Here is a 16,045-nt window from a genome sequence, read left to right on the forward strand (position 1 = left end):
TACAGGTGAATCCGTTTACCTTTTAAGAAATACTAGATAATCTGGATGTTAAGAAGTGGATAGTTGTAATACACGACGAGATGGATTTCTTGAACAATAATGAAACATGAGATGGAGTGGATTTTGCCGTTGGGTGAAAAGTGATGTGGATCACTAATATTAACCATTCATCACCGCTGTTTCCCGTGATGTGGTCCACCTGAGATTTGAAACTGCTTCATTTTTATATCCGTAGGTTAAAATGATTTTTTTTTTTTAAAGGGATAAAATGATTTTTAAAAAGGATGGACGGCATGGATACACAACACATGTATCAAGACGGGCCCCATAGTCACGGCCCGACCGAAGCAAGTGTTTACCCGGCCTCACCGCATCCGCGGTCCCAGGCATCATCACACGCCGTCAGAGTATCAAATGGGATCCACCCGGTCAGAGCACCAACGTCTCTCTCTCTCTCAGCTGCTCAGCTCTGTCGTTCTCTCTCCCCCATCTCTCTCTCTCTCAAGTGCCCAGCTCCACCACTCTCCCTCTCCCTCCCTCTCCCGCCTGAGAAGGTAAGCCCTCGTTTTCTTTGCAATGAACAGATGACATTCTCAAATGGGCCAGGCTCTTGCTTGTTCGTTTCTTTTCTTTTGTTTTCTTCTATTTATTTATTTATTAATTATTTTATATATATATATATTTTTACCTTTCTACATGGTGGAAACTATTTGAGTGTGGACCCGCACAGTGAAAAGATTCAAGAGGTGATTTACTGCAGATGAGTAAGGGAACATTGGCATCTGAACCGTTCATCTTGTGCGGCCCATTCTCTGCTTATATAATCGGGCCGGTCCATCCTTCCGTGGGGCCACACTGGTATGAGAAGAGCCGTAGGGTTAGGTCAAAATCAGTACAGGTCTTATGTATGGCCCAGCTGATGTATGGACTGTGTCTGATTTTTGAGAAGGGGCATGCTCGCTGCGAGCCCCACCTGAAGAATGGCCCTGATCTGTCATGCATGCGCGGTGTTGGGTTGCATGTGAGCACTTCAACTGGGCCATACCAGTTGTTACTGTTTTCATCGGCTGGGATTAGACGTTTGTTCTTCCGTAAGTGGCTTGGATTAGATGTTGGAATGTAAGGGTTTTGTTATTTGATTATGGTTTTTTGCCTTTGATGCTTGCTGTGTGGTATAAACAGCACCGTATTTTTGACTGTGCCATGCCCCTTTTTATTGATTTTTTTTTATCTCGAAATGCTGAGACACGGTTGGGATTAGATGTTATTTTACAGTGAGCGGTCTGGATTAGAGGTTGGGAAGAGGGTTTTTCATTTCCTTTTGATGCTTGCTGTGTGGTATGGAGCAGCATCGCAATTTCAACTGGGCCCTACCCTTTTATACCATTGCCCTCTTGAAATGCTGAGGGTTTCAGTTTGTACAATTGGGGGCCTTGGTTCTCTCATCCAAGCCGTAGAGGTTGTGGCCTCTGCTGTGAATGGCCCATGTGCAAGAAATCTCCCGGGTGGAGGGGTGGAAAATTCCAACATTAATTAGGTGGTTGACAAATAGGGGAAGCAGATTGCGTGGTGACCCTAATACGGCATAGCTACATGGTGTCAGGACTTTGCGGGGTCTACCTTGATGCATGTGTTTTATCCATGCTGTCCATCTGTTTTTCCAGCTCATTTTAGGGCATGAGCCCAAAATTGAAGCATATCCAAAGCTCTAGTGGACCACACCACAGGAAATAGTAGGGATTGAGCGCTTGCTGTTGAAAACTTCTTGGGGGCTACATAAGTTTTGGATCAAGCTGTTAGTAGTGTTTTCTATATGACCTTATGAACAGGTTGGATGACAAATAAACATCACCGTGTGTCCTAGAAGGTTTCAACGGTGCTGTCATTATCCACATTGTTTCCTGTTGTGTGGTCCACTTGAGCTTTGGATATGCTTCAATTTTGGGCTCATGCCCTAAAATGATATGGCAAAATGGGATGGACGGCCTGGATAAAATACACATACCGGTGGGCCCCACAGAATCAACATGGTGTTGGGGTCACCAAGCAATCTGCATAAGACAAATAGGTGCTCAGAGAAAAACTAAAAGCAACAGCTCACATCCAACAGAGAAATGGCCAAAAATCAGATGGCTTGGATCTCCAAATCAGGTGATTTTTGAGTGGATAAGGCCTCCCCATGAGGCCTATCATATCAACAGTTTGGATTACTGAATCATGGGCCCACATGTACAAACTGTAGACTCAAACTTTATGAACTCTCCACCTGATTGTGTTACTATTTTTTTTTTCCCCTTAGCGTTTTGAGGAATTATAGGGTCCTTAGCTCAAGGCTTTGGACAATACACTTGTGGTCAGTTAACCACTTGTTCATTCCTTGCCCCATTGTTTGAATGTGAAGGAGGAGACAATTGACCACTTGTTCATTCACTGCTCCTTTTCCACCATTGTACGGTCGGGCATCCTTCGATTGGCCAATATGTCCTGGGTGATGCCTTCTTCGATAGAATCTCTTTATCCAACTTGGCACGTTGGAGGGGTCGGCTGCATGAGAAATTCGAGATGGAAGGCTGTGATGTTGGCTTCTTTGTGGTCAGTTTGGTTAGAAAGTAATAATAGGTGCTTTCATAATGTTAAGTTCTCCCCTGAAGATGTTTGTAGCAGGGTGTTGTTGTATACAAGGGAGTGGGTCTCTTGATTGTTGAGTGGGTCCAGGTCCCCTGTTTGTAGAGTTTTTAATAGGCTCGAGTAGGGTGGCCTGTGTGATGCAAGGGCACACTTGGGGTGGGCGGCCCGTGTGAGGCGGGAGGCTTGTGTGAGGCAGCCCTCACCCATGTGAAGCATAACTCATGTGATGTGGGGCCTACGAGGAGTTAGGCCGAGGTGCTAACCCATGGGATGTGGGGCCTGGGCTATGAGATAAAGGGATTTATTCGTCATGCTCTATCAGTTCGAGCTTTTAGAGCAAGTGGTTAATTGTCTTACATAAAATTTTCTCCTTTTTTTCCCCCTTCTTCTTCTCATTTCTAACAAATGGGGCAAATGGTTAAGTGATCCGGTCCATTGGTCGGCCAGGCCCCACTGTGGATGGACTATGCCACGGACATTCCCTCCATAGGACAATCCTTGCCTTCTGATTTGTATCCGACAGTTGAAAATGGAAACACATCAATTGTCCACATTCAACTGAATACCCAAGATTGGTTGCTGGGATCTTCCAATCTAGGAGAGTTTGGGCCGTGATCCATCCACGGTTGGACATAGCAGATTAGTGTTCTGGATTATATGAGCAATGGGTCCCATTTGTTGGAAAGAAAACCAAGTACATCATGAAAAAGATTATGTAATTCTCTTGCATTCTGCCTTGGCTTTATCATCATTTATTTATATATATATTTTTATTTAATAACATTTTTTTCTTGAATTACCAACACACTCCACTCTCCAGATGCAGCACACGTGCACTTTGCAAATGTGTGGGACATTTGAGCAGTGCACATAAGGCTGCTCATCCTATGAATTATAACCATATGTAAAAATCAGGCCAATCCAATCAGTAAATGGGCCACATTCACATTGAATGGTGAACTATTGGCAAGTTTTTTTTTGCTCATACTGTCAATTCATTTGCGAGTGGTTGGCCCCATGTGATGAGTGGTCCAGCCTGATTTTTCGTAGAATCGTCTTTGAGATGGGGCCCAGCATATGCACCGTTCAGATGTCCCACACATGCCAATTTGGCATGTGCACGCTTGTAATGTTGCTTGAGGAAGGTTTTGGGTGGGTGGGACCGGCAAGTGATTGGATTTTAGATGTTCGGATGATGAGCCCAGATCCAATACACAACTTTGTATGTGGGCAATGTGCCTCTAAGTCCATTGAAGTACATTGCATGTTTTGTGTGTCTACGTGCAGTTTAAGTGCTTCAGAGTGCATTTGTAGGTGTGTTTATGTTCATGTAAGTGCAGTTTAAGTGCTTCAAACTGCATTTGTAAGTGTGTTTATGTTCCTCTAAGTGCAATGTACATAAACACACTTACAAATGCACTCCGAAGCACTTAAACTGCACTTAGACACACGAACATTGTAGATGTAGAAAGTTTTGCATTGGATCCGGGCTTATAAATGATTTATTTTTTTAAAAAAATTATATTATTATCTTATTCTTGGATTGTTATTCTGCCTCGCAATCTATACTTTCCTCCTTTCCGTTCACATTCTCATGAAATGTTCAGACATTCGACATCCATGGCTTCTCCTCCCTCCAATCCGCGTTGCCGACGAACAGGCACTCCAAACTGGCGCTGCCCTGAGATGGCATTGCCAGGAAAAACTATCTGTGAGAAGCATAGGTCGCAGTCTATGCGAAACAACTTGAAGAAGCTACTTTCTAATGAAAAGGATGACGAATGTGAGATCCTCAGCCCGAAAAATAACCAATCAAAGGGGAAGGGGAAGAGTACGAATGGGGATGGCTCAAAAGGGAAGAAGAAGAAGAAGAGTCCGAATGGGGATGAATCAAAGGGGAAGAAGAGGAAGAGTCCGAATGGGGATGTATCAAAGGGGAAGAAGAGGAAGAGTCTGAATGGGGATGAATCAAAGGGAAAGAAGAGGAAGAGTCCAAATGGGGATGAATCAAAGGGGAAGAAGAAGAAGAGTCTGAATGATAATGGTTCAAAAGGGAATAAGAAGAGTAGAGCTGTGAAAGGAGAATGGGATAAGGTCAGAAAAAAGACGGGAAGGAAAATAGAAGATGGGTCTGGGAAAAAGGGACGTGTTGAGAACATAGGCATGCATTCGGAAGGATCTCTGGTACTAGATCCTTTGTTAATGTCTCCACAACCAAAAAAGGGTTTGCTTGTTGGAAATTCTGCTCTTTTGGAACTATTGAAGGGTGGGACAGGAGATACTGCAAAGGGTGCAGCCCCAAATGCTAAAACAGAAGGAACTAGTCGGGAGTCTCCCACAATGCAAGATCAGAATCTGACTTTGTCTCCTCAGTTCATGGCTCGCAGAAGTTGTATCTTCGACTCCCTACCTCAAAACCCGCACTATCTTCCGCTAGCAAGCTACAATAGGGAAGTTCGCAAGGGAATTATTGTGGGGCTCGACATCGCTTTCGTTGCATTGTCTGAGAAAATCCTGAATTTGAATCCGGAAAATTTCAGGTACGAAATTGGCGATGTCATGAAGCAGTTGTCAGACTTGGAACAGATGGGATACAATGTGCAGAAGCTGAAGGAACGGTTGGATACCCTTCGAGGGATCCTTGAGCGCTACTTTGCTTCTGAAGAAATGGTTATGAACTTTGAAACTGAAGCCAGAGCTCATGAGCTCAAAGTAGGCAGTGCTGAAGATAGAATTTCTGCATTTGCATCTCGTATTTCCAAGTTGGAAAAGGAAATTGAGAAAGTGAAGTCTGAAATCAGTTCAGCAAGAAATTATTTGAGCAATGGTAGATCCGAAATTGAGAACTTTGTGGCGCAGGCGGCAATCGTGAAGAAATATTCTTGCAATTTGAAGTCCGAGTTCATTTCTACTGCTCAATCTCCATGGTAGCGATGCTTTTGTTGTGGCAGCTTGAAAGCATCTTGGTGAGTATTAGTGAAATATCTCTCCTCCTCCTCCTTGATTTTCAGATCCTTCAAAACACTGGAATGATTGAGTCAGATACTTGGGGCCCGTTTGGACACACCTTCAAAAGGGATGTTTGACAATTGACACCTAAACAGTGTTTCGAGCCAGCCCGAGTTTAAGCCGTGCATTTGAATTCACTTTCACAAACCTTGTCTCATCTCTCTCATCTCCCACTTGGCAAAAAGGGCATGAAAAAGCCGACCTGACTGAAAAAGCAGGCATGAAACTGAAAACCCTTCTCGCCGAGACTCCCTTTTGCAGGAGTGCATCCAAACAGGCCCTTGGATCTTTGTGTGGTGATACTGGGATTTGAATTCAACTTCAGCTATTAGTTAGTAGAGTTTTCCTACGCCATACACATGTACAAGGCAACTCATCTAACAGGTCCGGCTCCATGGCTCAGTGGTAGACGGACTCTCTTTCAACACTGAGACCGGGGATCAAGTGCCCATGTGGTGTGAGTGGGTGTGTGAGTGTGTGGGGTGTGGGTGTGTGTGTAAAGAAAGAAAAAAGAAAAAAAAGAAGGCAACTCATGTAATGCCATCGCATGACACATATCCATCATACCCAATCCATCTACCAGTGGCATACCACTATCAAGGTTTCCTGGCCCACGAATCAGTCAGTCTACTAATCAGGTTAGCCAAACAGATCTTCTGCTGAAGAAAACCTGGCTAAGTTTTCTAATCTGCCTACCCATTTATAAACCCACAATCCACCTGATGAGTGGACCAAGCAGATTTTTGGGTGAGACCATCTTCAAGGTCAGACCCAACTGGTGGATGGTTTGGATTCCTCACCCATCCACGACTCTGGCACACATGATGGTGTATTGATGGTAAGCAAACCTCTTGTTTGTTAAAAATTGTAGGAGATTGTGCTATTTGGACAATAAATTGAAGTTCTGATATTGTTAAGAGTCTTGACATGATTTTACTTGTGCAGCAATCAATCCATGCTGTTCCTGTATCCTCAGAATTTGGACTTTTGAGGATCTGCTAAATCCAATCCTTGCTGTACTGGGACCCACATCAGCACTTGGGTAATGTAGGCTTTGTTATATATGCTACAACTGTTTGTATTGAAATCCTTATATATGCATACATCTCTTTCTACTAGACTTCTAGAATTTGGAATGCTAATGTATGTGTAGATACTCCCAACTTCAGCTGCTAGCTTTTCATCTTGCGCTTTGTTTTCTGACCTGCATCTACCTGCTCACATTACACATAGGGCATACATGTGTGTCAATCCAGACCGTCTAAACCATGTGATCATTATGGATGGAGCATAGCCTGAAAATCACACTGATTGGTTGATCTTTCCTTTCTGATTTCGCCTTTTGAAGAAACTGTTCATTCTTAGGACTAGATTCAAATGTTAAAATGGTGGGTGATTTATCACCCTCACATGATGTAAAAACATCCAACCATCCAATTGTGGATGGAACGTTCTCTATTAAATCCCACTGATCTAAGCAATCCTAACCATCCAATTAATGGCTATCAAATGGATGGTTAGAAACAAAATGGTGACTGCTCCAAATTCAATGGAACAAATCAGATGCCTAATACTATCTTATCACTGCAACCTTTCAGTTATGCTCCATCCACAGCTAGGTCAACAATTTGGACGGTCTGTAATTGCCAACCTTATTACCATTTAGATATGGGCGGCCCCATAATGGCTGTATCAGATCATTATGGCCCTATATCGGCCTGTTACGGCCCCCTGCCAATCTGGCCCAGTAATGGCCGTTGCAGCCCCGTAACAGTCAATTCTTTTAAAGGCAAAAGCTGTCTCGGTCCCGGATCAGATTGTTATGGCCCTATATTGTCATTCTTTTAGAACAGGCGTTACAGCCTTGCATCGCATACCAGGTCCCACCGTTATTGTTTGGTAACTGTTTTTTAATACCATGTGTTCAACTATGGCATGTGTATGATTTTAGAGTCGCTACCATATTTGAAATGGTGCATAACTAACACAGGAATCTAGCCATCATTCCTATAGTAATTCTTAGACCCTTTTCCTACCCCTGTAGTTAGGGGTGCACACGGTTCAGTTCGGTTCGGTTCAGTTCAGTCCAGTTTGGTTCTGGGGTGAAACTGGAACCGAACCGTTCCCAATGGTTCCAGGAAAACTAGAACCGGAACCGGACCTTTTGCACCCTAGAACCGAATTGGAACTGGACGGTATAAAACCAGTTCATTCCAGTTCAGTTCTACGAGCTGGGCTTTTATAATCCAGCTCAATTGCATGGTTTGTTTTTATTGTCCAGCCCAATTGCTTTATATATATATATATATAATTTTTATTTTAAATCCAGCCAAAGCTCTTGTACTGAAAATTTTCACAGAGAGTAATCTTGTCATGGTTTGTTTTTATTACCCCTTCGTGTTCCCAAAATGATTTTGTTGCCAATGTCTATTTATGTTGTGATCCATTTGATGAATGGTATAGTTTTTTATGTTTTTTAAAAATTAAATGTTTATTGACCAAGGGGTCCAGTTCCAGTGTTTGGTTCTACTGTCCGGTTCACGGTCTGGTTCAGTTTTACAAAACCCTAAACCGAGAACCGAACCGAACTAACCGGTTATTTGATTTTTGAAACTGGAATCGGTGTACTTTAGAACCGGACCAAACCGTGTGGTCTGGTCGGTTCCGGTCTGGTTTGGTTTACCGGTTCTACCGGTTCGTGTGCACCCCTAGCTATAGTTATACTATCTTGTTGAACTATGAACATGATTGTAATTTCATCCTTGCAAAAAAACCACCCCTTTAGGATAATCTTCGGCTGCGTTTGTTTGCACCAAATATCATGATATTTCATGATTAATCAGTCTAATTAGGTGCAAAATTTCGTGAAATTTCACAAAATTTGGTGCAACCAAACACACCCGTGGGAGATTGAAACTATACTTAGCTGATAAATGAGCTCGAGGTTGTCTTTATTTAGAGATATCTGAAGTGGTGGATCTAAGAAGTGCTGAAAGCGATTTGCATGGAGAGATTCGTAGCACAGCATGGACACAAAAACAAGCAGATGATGTTGTATCTTGGTTTTATATTTTCTATTGATTTCTGCTAAAACAGAACAAGCGATCAAGGTGTATTTTGTGGGCCATCTTGATTGGATTGAATCAGCCGTTTATTAGGAAGTGTATGGGCATGCACACCTGCATGCCCATACACTTCCTAATAAACGGGTTGGGCGACAAAGAGCCAGGTGTATGTATTCTAAATGGGGAGCGGATTAGGTGCGGCCCTTACCGGGGGGCCCACCTGGATGTATGTATTCTATGTCTACACCGTCCTGAGCTAGGGTTGGGCGACAAAAAGCCAGGTACACATCCCTAAACAGGTGGGGGCCCAGCATCCATCATGGATGCGGAAGCGGATTGGCTGGTGTACTACACACCACCGACATGGCTGGTGTGGGTACGTGTCACGAGCCCTTACACTCCTCGAGTTGTATGAACGGTTCAAAGGAGATCAAAGTTACATTGACCCACAATGATGTACTTATTATATCCACACGGTTCTTTCATTTGGCTTGGCGAGATTATTTTAGAGCATGAGCCGAGAAAATAAATCATATCCAAAGCTCTGGACCACACCATAAACAACGGTGGGATAATAATTCTCTCCTTTAAAACATTCGGAGGTAACATTTATTTTCCATCCGTTCATAACTAAATGAAGAGGAAAAACAAATATCATATATTCATATTGATTTGAAACTTCTCTGACCCTGAACTCACCAAATGGTCGTATCGTTTGGATATAATACTTACCTCGCGATGGGACCCACAGAACTTGGTGACATCGTCGTACCAGCAAGAGAGGTGGTGAGCTGCAAGCTATCTGGCCCCGCCGTGCTGTCTGTGTGACATCCACTCTGACCATCTGGTAGGCCTATCACTCATAGTAAGGCCCCTAAATGGAGGGTCCGGATTGACAAATCTGCTTGAAGATAACTTGTATTGGTTACCCCGCTGTCTTCAATGTGCGTGCAAGTACAAGTTCTCAGGGCACGAGGTTGGACGACCGGACCGGAATTCTGTCTTAAAGGGAAGACAGTGCACTGCAAGCTATCTGACCATCGTGATGTCTTTGAGAAATCCACTCCGTCCATCAGTTGCGGTCTGTTAAGGGAGTACGTGGTGGGAAATTTAAGCAGATTCAAAACTCAAGTGGGCCATACCACGGGAATCATTAGAAATGGGGACTCACCGTTGAATGGTTTTTAAGGCCCACCATGATATTTATTTGCCATCTAACCCGTTCATAACGCCATACCCACTAAGATTAAGGGCAAACATCAGAATATGAGCCTAATGGTGGCCAAGGAAGGTTTTAAACTTTTAATGGAGGGTGCCCTCTTCCCCACCTTTTCTTATGGTGGGACCCACTTGAGTTTTAGATGGGCCTTATTTGGTGAAGTGAGTTGGAAAATATGATAGACGGAGTGGATTTCACATAAACAGCATGGTGGCCCAGAGAACATTTTGACTCCCGTCAGACAATCAACGCTACTCTTCTTGGCTGGTGTACCACACACCAGCTATTTAGCTGGTGGAGATCGGTGTACTGCGAAGACGAGCGCCGAAGATCCGCGACCTCCCAGTTGTACAAACGGTTCAAAGGAGATCAAAGTTACATGGCCCCACAATGATGTATTTATTGCATCCACACCATTCATCTATTTTTTGAAATTATTTTAGAGCATTAGACAAAAAATAAATAATATCCAAAGCTCAGATGGACCACACCTAAAATAGTAGTAAGGATAATGATTTTCACTGTTAAAATGTTTGTAGGGCACACCGTAATATTTATTTTCCATCCAGTCTGTTAGTGAGGTCACATATGGATGGACGAAGAGGAAAAACAAATTTCATATTGATCCGAAACTTCTTGACTCCAAAAGGGTTTCAATGGTATACGTACAATCCCCCAATGCTTACGGTGTGGTCACTTGATCTTTAGATCTTTCTTATTTTTCGGCTCAAGGCTTAAGACGAGTCTTAGGTTACCAACTTAGACCAGCACATGCGGACAGCGAATTTGAGGACGAAACTACCGCTCCCTACTTCAAGCGGATCGGCTGGTGCTCGAGGACGAGCGCGGACGCTCGTCAAACTCCGAGTTGTACGAACGGTTCAAAGGAGATCCGAAATTTGCGACTGTTGACCCCACCTTTTATCCATCAGTTTTTATGAAGCAATACAAACTTAGTTTGGGAACTTAGACGTGTTCGTACGGACAGCGAATTTAAGGACGAAAATATCCCTCCTTTCACGGAAACGGATTGGGTACTCTGCCAGCCACCAGCCAATGGCAGATGGTCAGTGGTCCGTGGGCTCCACCATGATGTATGCTTTTCATACATGCTGTACATATGTATTTTCACGTGATTTCATGATATGAGACAAAAAAATAAGGTATATCCCAATCTCCAGTGTACCACATTACACGAAACAGTGTTGAATGAGTGTCAACCATTAAAAACCTTTAGGGGCCTACTGTGATGTTGGTGAGAAATCCTCCCTGTCTAAGTTCATTCATAGGGTCACAAAGACCTGGATAAAGATGAAAAATAAATTTCATAATGATCCAAAACTTCTGTAACCCCTAAGAGGGTTTTAATGGTAGGCGTTCAATTCTCCACTGCCTTTTACAGTGTGGTCCACTTGATAGTTAGATCTATCTTATTTTTCGTCTCAATCCTCAATATGATCTCGCCAAATGGATGGACGGTTTGAATATAACATAGACATCATGATGGGACCCACAAAAGCAAAAAAAAAAAAAAAAACACAGACTACCACAGCACTGCCGCCCACGGCAGTTTGGCTACAGTTATAATCCGTAGCCCTAGTGTATCGAAAATTACAAGATTTTTAAGGCAAACTCACTTGAGACTTTTTCGATAATATTGAAGGTCTTTCGATATAATCGAAAAAGGTTCAGAACTGGCCACCGAGTTTGCCTAAAAGATTTAACAATTTTCGATACACTCGCTACGGATTATAACTATAGCCACAACTGCAGTCGATGACAATCCATGCAAAGTTTTTTTTTTTTTTTAAACATGGAGAACTTTATTCTACCTACAATATTCTCTAATACATATTTATATAAATATGTATATATAATCATATAAAAAATTTTCTCTCTTTTTTCATTTCTTTCTTTATTCATTTAACAAGAATATCTTCTAAACCAAAATTAGTTACTTGACATACCCTATATGTTTTTGGGGTAGGAGAAGCTACTTTAGCCAAACAATCTGGTTATTTTTCAAGATCTCATCAGGTCGATGGCCGAAAATTCATTTCATTCACTTCGCGGTCAATTTCATTCATTTCATTTACGTTGCGATCAATTCCATGCATTTCACGGTCAATCCCGACGATTCCCATTCACTTCGCGTTCAATTCCATACATTTCACGTTCAATTCCTATCACTTCACAGTCAATTCCATGCATTTCACAGTCAATTCCCTTCATTTCATGGTCAAACAGAAATTGAGCAGGGCAAACTAGAAATTTGAGCGGGACAAACTAGAAATTCAACGAGACAAACATGAAATTTGAACGGGGCAAACATGAAATTGAGCAGGGCCAACGAGAAATTGAGCGGGACAAACTAGAAATTCAGCGAGGCAAACATGAATTTCAGTGGGGCAAACATGAAATTGAGTGGGGGAAACACGAATTTCAGTGCGGCAAACTAGAAATTGAGCGGGGCAAACACGAATTTAAGCGAGGCAAACTAGAAATTCAACGGGGCAAACATGAATTTCAGCGGGTCAAACATGAAATTGAGCGGGGGCAAACTAGAAATTGAGCGAGCCAAGCATGAAATTGAGTGGGGCAAACACAAAATTCAGAGGGGCAAACTAGAAATTGAGCGGGGCAAACTAGAAATTCAGCATGGCAAACATGAATTTCAGCGGGGCAAACATGAAAGTGAGTGAGACAAACATGAAATTCAGCGGGGCCTTCCCAGTTGTCGGGCAATTTTTAGTTGACAATTGTCGTATTTTCTTCTTGATCGTCTATATGTAGTACACAAATTGAAGGGCCAAGATCTTCTTTTCGAGGGATGTAGTAGACCAATGGTTTCGATAACAGATCAATGGCCTCACTTTTTTAAGCCAAGAACCCACATCGAGGGTATACAAACATGATATTTAAACCCACATCATTTATAGGAAAAAGAGCCACTATTTTTAACTTTTGGTAATACAAATAGTACAAGTACTACTATTGTATTAATGAAAGTAAATAGGCGGGAGAATCTAATCTACATTTTGTATTAATTGTCTATTTTCTGGCCATTTAACGACTGATAATGGGCCCCACATGTAAGACCCGTATCCTAGACCGTACCGTTCCGTAGGCTTCCGCGGTCTTTCCGATCGAATTTCGGCAACCTTCGACCTTTATCTAATGTTTACGCACGACCCTGAGTTACACGTCGTTAACCAGAGTTGGCTCAACCCGAGACTTGTACCCCAGCGACCGCGCCGTCACCGCGGTTCCGATGTCGCGTCTAGCGCGCCGAGGCGATACCCAGGCCAGGAGATGTGGGCCTGCGTTCGGTTCGAAAAAAATGCTGCACGTTGCAAAACCCAAGAGAATCTCTACAACATGTCACCTCAATCCATCAATCAATCCCATCAAGGGTCAAGTACATGTCAAGTACACCATCACCTCTCACCCATCTCCAAGCAACTTCAAAAGTCAAAAAATTCTTACACCATCTACTCCAAAGTCAAAAAGTTTTACACCCATCACTCACCACATCCATCACTCTATCACCCATCTCTCTCTTTATAACCCCCTCTCTCTCATTTCTCAAACTCACCTTTCCCAAGCAAAAAAAATCACACGTCCAAAGCTCTCCCAAACCTCCATGAGAGAGAGCTTTGTGTGTGGCACACTTCCTACCTCTCATTTCCCATCTCAACCATCAAAACTCCATCTCTTCCATTAGGATTGAAGCTAAGGAGCAAAGGAAGCCAATGGAGCAAGAAGAGTGGACGGTGGGTGATCTTGGACCCACATTTTCATCCTTTTGTAAATTGTCTTTTTGAGATCTAAGGGCCCACATATGGTGGGACCCACTTTGATGTATGCTTGTATCCAAGAGGGGCCCATAGTGGCGGGGCCCCTCCGTTATCTCCGATCTCTCTTTCCTCTCACTTTCTCTCTCTCCTTCTCATGTATTATGGACCCCACTGTGATGAATGGTCCACATCATCTCATCCGTGGGGCCCACCTTGCTGACCGTCTTTGGGTGGGCCTGGATGAAGGAGAAACACAAATATCAGCTTGGGCCATGGGTCCCTGGGCCACCCCAATGACCCACGTGATGTATGGGTTTTATCTCACCATCCATCAGGGACAGTGAGACCCAGATCCATAGCTCAAGAGGTAGACTGGGTGATAGATACCTCGTTTCAATGCTGAGGTCTTGGCCGTCAGGCCCAAACCCATAGCTCCAACGGTAAGCTGAGTGAAAGATACCTCCTTTCAACGTTGAGGTCTTGGCATGGATTCCCTACCGGGAGTGGCTAACGGTGGAGTGTAACTGACAGTGTAACGTGGGCCAGCGGTGGAGGTCCATGGGACCCATCCACGCAGTCCATCCTTTGGGGTGGGCCACACCATCATGTATGTGTGGTGTCCACCGTCCCTGGACGGTGGGACCCACCCTACGTGTGGGCCCTCCTTGATGTATGTGACTGTCCAGGCCGTCCAAGGGCCTGGACATCAGCACCATATATAGTATATATTTTATATTATATATATATATATATATATATACACACACACACACACGAGGTGGTGGGCCCTACATGGGACCCACCCACGTGTGATGTATGAATGTCCAGGCCGTCCAGGGCCTAGACGGGCTGATATACTGTATATAATATCAATATATTATATTATATTAGCATATAATATAATATATTATATATTACTTTACAATTTGAATATTGTGGTGGGCCCCACCTAGGACCCACCTCTCCCTTTAATGCCTAAAAGATGCACAGTAGCAGCTATTATATAACATATAATATATATTATATTATATACTGTATGTATATATAAAGGTGGGCCCTAATGGGACCCACCTTTGCCTCTTTTAGGTAGCAGCAACTGCCCTATTGTTGCGGTGTACGGCAGTAAGTGGACCCCACCGCCAGCTGCTGAACATAGCATCAAGTTTCGTGGGTCCCATCTATTCCATCCACACCGTCTATTTATGGGACCCACTATGAGGCATGTGTTGTATACAACCGTTCAACCATTTGAGATATCATTTTATCGTGTGAGCAAAAGAATGGGTCAGATCTAAAGTTCAAGTGGACCCCACCATTTAAATAGTGGACTGTGACATCCACCGTTCAAACTTCTAAGGGCCATGGTAGTCTCCAATTAAGCTGATATTATTTTCACTTCATTTATCTCCATGTTAACTTATGAATAGGTCGGCTCTCAAATATACATAAGGGTGGGCCCGATTGGATACACATGAGGCCCATTGGTGCGGCCTATTTGATGTACATGAAGCCCGTTGGTGCGGCCCATATAATGCAGCCCATGTGCAGGGCCCACCTGTTATGTACTTGAGGCCCGGGTGCAAGGCCCACCTGTTATGTATATTAGGCCCATATGCAGGGCCCACCTGTTGTGTATTTGTGGCTCAAGTATGAGGCCCATTGTGTTGTGTAGCAGGCCCATTGATGCGGCCCACTTGTCGTATTTGAGGCCCATGAGTTGCGGCCAATTATGATATACTGAAGCCCATGGTTCGTGGCCCATTGAGATGTGTTTTCGGCCCATATGTCGTGGCCCATTTGATGTATTCGAGACCCAGATATGTGGCCCATTGTGATGTATTTAAGGCCCATGGGTGAGGCCCGATGTGATGTGTGTGTGTGGCCGTTACGTTGCGTATGAATCCCTTAGGTGGGCCACTCCTTGGGAGCAATGTTGGTTAGATGTCCACATTGATGGGCAATGATGGTTAGATGTCCTCATTGTGACCTTCCATTAGGCCTTGTTAAGCCCATTCTTGTTGATTTCGATTGTCATGACCGATTGCTGATTCCGATTGACGTGACCGATTTACCGATTTCGATTATCGATCGATTCCGATTATCATGACCGATTGCCGATTCTGATTAACGTGACCGATTTGCCGATTTTGATTATCGATCGATTCTGATTATCATGACCGATTACCGATTTTGATTGACGTGACCGATTTATCGTTTTGATTATCGATCGATTCCGATTATCGCGACCAATTGCCGATCTAAATTGACGTGACCGATTTGCTGATTCTGATTATCGATCGATTCTGATTGTCATGACCGATTACTAA

At 43.4% G+C, this 16,045-nt stretch overlaps 1 protein-coding gene across 1 annotated transcript; it reads left to right on the forward strand.

Moving 5' to 3' along the window:
- The first annotated feature begins 372 nt into the window (after nucleotides 1-372).
- Nucleotides 373-6,837, forward strand: LOC131239337 (DUF724 domain-containing protein 3-like). Its single transcript, XM_058236991.1, has 3 exons — nucleotides 373-554; nucleotides 4,236-5,594; nucleotides 6,583-6,837. Exons 1-2 carry the CDS (start codon nucleotides 415-417, stop codon nucleotides 5,557-5,559), a joined length of 1,464 nt encoding a protein of 487 aa, XP_058092974.1. The 5' UTR covers nucleotides 373-414; the 3' UTR covers nucleotides 5,560-5,594; nucleotides 6,583-6,837.
- Nucleotides 6,838-16,045: the final 9,208 nt, after the last annotated feature.

Source organism: Magnolia sinica, chromosome 3 (assembly GCF_029962835.1).
Source record: "Magnolia sinica isolate HGM2019 chromosome 3, MsV1, whole genome shotgun sequence".
Classification (NCBI taxonomy): domain Eukaryota; kingdom Viridiplantae; phylum Streptophyta; class Magnoliopsida; order Magnoliales; family Magnoliaceae; genus Magnolia; species Magnolia sinica.

Bases quoted from the DNA above. Each gene is read 5' to 3' on its own strand.
- LOC131239337 (XM_058236991.1), top strand. From the start codon at position 415: ATGGGATCCACCCGGTCAGAGCACCAACGTCTCTCTCTCTCTCAGCTG. The intron at 555-4,235 runs GTAAGCCCTCGT...TGAAATGTTCAG, and splicing joins TCCCTCTCCCGCCTGAGAAG to ACATTCGACATCCATGGCTT.